The sequence below is a fragment of the Abrus precatorius genome, unplaced genomic scaffold (genome assembly GCF_003935025.1).
Source record: "Abrus precatorius isolate BTA unplaced genomic scaffold, Abrus_2018 Scaffold5, whole genome shotgun sequence".
Lineage (NCBI taxonomy): Eukaryota > Viridiplantae > Streptophyta > Magnoliopsida > Fabales > Fabaceae > Abrus > Abrus precatorius.
This window is the reverse complement of record NW_020874395.1, coordinates 6,364,005-6,368,300: the sequence shown is the minus strand read 5'-3', so window position 1 is coordinate 6,368,300 and position 4,296 is coordinate 6,364,005. Positions and strand designations below refer to the sequence as shown.

At 27.0% G+C, this 4,296-nt stretch overlaps 1 protein-coding gene across 1 annotated transcript; it reads left to right on the top strand.

The window, feature by feature from the left end:
* The first annotated feature begins 219 nt into the window (after positions 1 to 219).
* LOC113866575 (peroxidase 44-like) lies at positions 220 to 1,472 on the top strand. The gene is made up of 2 exons (XM_027501398.1): positions 220 to 417; positions 705 to 1,472. Exons 1-2 carry the CDS (start codon positions 220 to 222, stop codon positions 1,470 to 1,472), a joined length of 966 nt encoding a protein of 321 aa, XP_027357199.1.
* Positions 1,473 to 4,296: the final 2,824 nt, after the last annotated feature.

Here is a 4,296-nt window from a genome sequence, read left to right as displayed (position 1 = left end):
GGACAAGAAATACAGCGTAATTTTACGCCATATTTTTCAATGGCTTTAACAAAATTAAGAAAAGAGGAAAAAATCTGTAATGACATGCTCCACCAAGATTTATCCCAAAAAATGTTGCTAATTTGTGTGTGTGTGTGTCTATATATATATATATATATATATATATAGCATTTGCAAGAGACTCAAAGATGAAGCCTATATAGCAGCGCAACACCCAAAATGAAGAACACCATCATTCTAATCTTCTTCTGCTTTGTCCTTCCGTTCACATTTGCTGATCTACGTGATGGCTTCTATAGCTTAACCTGTCCTAAAGCAGAGACAATTGTTCATGAAGTTGTGCAAAGGCGTTTCAACCAGGATAGATCCATTGTCGCAGCCTTTCTTCGCATGCACTTTCATGATTGCTTTGTTAGAGTAAGACCAAATTAAAAACCTTACTCATTTCATGATATTAGTTCATATTCACATACCCTTTATCCAATAGAAGCACACACATTCTCACAATATCATATAACTGAACCCATACCATTATCATTGATATTGTAAAAAGCTGTGGTAAATGCTATTGATGAAGCTGCAATTGCATTCACAATACAATTATAATGACCTTAAAAAATTTTATGTTATGGCTGCAAATCGTAATATAAAACAATATTAAGGTTTTGGGACCACAGTAAAAATTTACAACACTTGGGTTTCAGGGTTGTGATGCCTCAATATTAATAGATCCAACCAGCACTAGGACATCAGAGAAAAATGCAGGACCAAACCGAACCGTTCGTGGATACGATGTAATTGATGAAGCGAAAACACTCTTAGAACAAGAGTGCCCTTCAACAGTTTCATGTGCTGACATCATAACACTTGCCACTAGAGATGCCGTGGCACTGGCAGGAGGAATCAGGTACAGCGTGCCCACGGGAAGAAGAGATGGTCTACTATCCGACCCCTCACAAGTCAACCTTCCAGCACCATCACTCTCCGTGTCACGGGCTCTTCAATTTTTCACCGCAAAAGGGTTAACACTTGAGGACATGGTGACCCTTTTGGGAGGACACACGGTTGGTTTTGCTCACTGTAGTGTCTTTCAAAATAGGCTTTCAAGTTTTAAAGGGACACTTGATCCCACAATGGACCCTGATTTGGATGCAAAGTTGGTGCAAATCTGTGGGTCACTCAATAAGCCACCAAAAGGTGACCCTCTTGTGTTTTTGGACCAAAATTCACCGTTTAAATTTGATAGTGAATTTTACGACCAAATGCTTCGAAAGAGAGGGGTGCTTCATATTGATCAGGAACTAGCTTTGGACCCTTTGTCAAAAGACATGGTGGCTAATTTTGCGGCTGATGGTAATAGCTTTCAACAGAAATTTGCAAATGCTATGATAAAGATGGGGAACATTGGTGTTTTGGTTGGGAGTGAGGGTGAGATCAGGAAGAATTGCAGGGAGTTTAATTTTCCTTTGTAGAATGCGCTGTTGCGCGTTATATAAAAGGAAATGCCTACAAAATCAATAATGGTATTGGAGCGTTATTTTTGTTGTTTTATTATTTTCTTAATTCCATTTTTAGTTCTCATAGTTTAAAGCTTATATTTGATTTTAGTGATCTTACTTCTAATATCTTATATTTAAACTCTTTAAATTTTTATTATTTAAATTAAGTTTTATCCTAAAATTTCATATAATATATAATTGATTCGTGAAAATTTGTTAAGAAAAATTATATGAAATATAATAAAATAAAATATATTTTTATTATCTTTTACATAATATTTTTACTTAAATATTATATATATATATATATATATATTATTAGTGTATATAAATTAATAATATATCACATCTTCATTATACTTTTCTTAATTATTGGATAAAATTTGGAGACATGAGTTTTAATATAATAATTAAAAAATTAAGACTTTATTAGGAAGTTTGTTTTTGAGGGAAAAGAAAAAGAAAAAGACTTTTCTAGTGTTAATCTTTATTTGAGAGATTTTAAATAAAAGAAAAGAGTTTAATAATTTTTTAAAACTCTTTCACTTATTTTTCAGACTTTGTTTGAGAATTTAAAAGAAAAAAAAAAGAGTTTAAAGGATAAGGAAAGAAAAGAGTAAAAAGAATAATTAATGAAAAACTCTCAAAAAAAATTTTAAAAACACCTAATTAAGACTTCTAAATAAGGTTATAATTAAATCGATCTTTTCTTTTCTTTCATTTCTCTTCAAAAATTAATTACCAAACCAATATCTTTTATTTTTTTTATTGTCGTTTCCTCTTTTACTCTTCAAACATTTTTCTTTCGTCTCTTCTAAATTCTCAAATAAAATATAAAGAAAATAAATATAAATAATTAAAATCAAAAAGATTAAAAGTACACATATATTAAAATACACAAATCAATATTATTTTTTAAAAACAACGTACTAAAAGGACGTACAAATTTTTTAAAAGAAGAAACTAAAAAAATTTAGCAACTGTTTGAAAAACCTTCAAAATACATGTAAAATTTGTGGATATCTATAAATGATTATCAATTAATTATTAATGATAGTTTCTCTAGCAATTAAAGCATGTTGGAATATGTATCTTTATAAAAAATTATAAAATATGTATCTTTTATCATATAAAAATTTATAAAATAACCAGCAATGTTAAAAATTTGAAAAATGCTAACAATACACTATTTATTATTTGTTAAAATTTATTAAAAATTATAAAAATTATGTGTTATGATTTTTATATTCAATATTTTTGTTTTGTATAATTTTAATAAATAAAAAAATATATTTAGATAGTTGCTAATATTGAGATGTTGATTTCATAAAAAAGGAGCACGATTATTGTATAATTGTGTACTCGTATTATATGGTTTTGAAATTAAATATTTTTCTTTTCTTTTAATTTTATTTTGCTGAAAACATGAATCAGGTTCTTATTCGTTAAATTCTACGAAAATAATTGCACTGTTTAGGACTGCTCTAGAACGATGTAAAAAATTAAAATAACATAAATAGCCTTATTATTTGAAAATGAAAAAAGATACTTAGAGAGTATCTGAGAAGGAAGATTTGAATATCTAACATATTATTTTTCTAACTATGCTCATTGCTCAGCTAGCAAAATTTTAGATTAGGAAATTTTCACAATAATTATTAGTTCAATTGAATAATTGTTGTAATTTGTTCATATCTTGCTTGGAATTTCTAACCATTTTTTGTTAAACGATTTGCAAGGACTTTCCACCGTTAAACATATATTCTTCTACTGGTTTGCCGGTTTATCTAGCTTCACTATTTCTCTTGGTCTTTGATAAAAGTAATTCTGAAGAAAATGGTCAAAATGTTGTCACTATTCCTATAATTATTCCTTTAAAGTGTGCTTAAGGATATATAATAAAAATATATATGATATTTGTTGTATTAAAAAATATAAAATGTCACAATGTTTAATATAGTAATAATATTATATATTATTATTTTAAAAAATATTACTTAATTATTTTTTAGTATATACCATTGGCACGCATAGAAAAGCTGTTCATATAAAAGGCACATAGTGTGAATAGGAATAAAAAGTCTTTACAGTGACACTACTATTGCATTAAATATCAACTATTCAATATATATCATAATATAAAACTGTATTAAATAATATATTTAATAAATTTGAATGGTCAAATGTAACACCCCACAGATTTAGAGTAAAGTTTCCAGAATTTGAATGGTAGAGTCCAAGATGATGACGCCTACTCATAAATGCAGTTTTGCATGAAAGTTAATTCTCAATGCGTTGAACCATTTTCTTTCCCAAATTCTACACTTTCTGAGGCGAAAAAAGATCCAAAATTTTCGATCATTTCACGTTACTTTGACTGCGTCAGGCTGTGTTTTTACTGCCAATGGAATGAATCTATGGGCACATATATATATATATGACAATTTTTTAATTATAAAACTTATTAAAATAAAACATTTTATTTTATGAAATTATATAATTTTTCTTATTATAATAAATTTTATATAAATTATAAAATATTTTTATGAGTTATTTATAAATATCTTTAAATAAACTACGTGTATCAGTTGAACCCTTCTTATTTATTTAAATTTAAATTTTTAAAAACATTCATGTTAAGAAGTTAAAATATTTAACATGATATATTTAATTATTTTTAACATGTTTCTTAGGACACACATTAAAAAATATTTTAAATTATTAATGTTATTAATTTTAACTTTTAAGATTGAATTTAAATATTTAATACAGTAAATTTTTATTACGAAATATTTGT

Coding starts and splice junctions, on each gene's coding strand:
- LOC113866575 (XM_027501398.1), top strand. CDS start 220: ATGAAGAACACCATCATTCTAATCTTCTTCTGCTTTGTCCTTCCGTTC. Junction 418..704: donor TTCATGATTGCTTTGTTAGA/GTAAGACCAAAT, acceptor CTTGGGTTTCAG/GGTTGTGATGCCTCAATATT.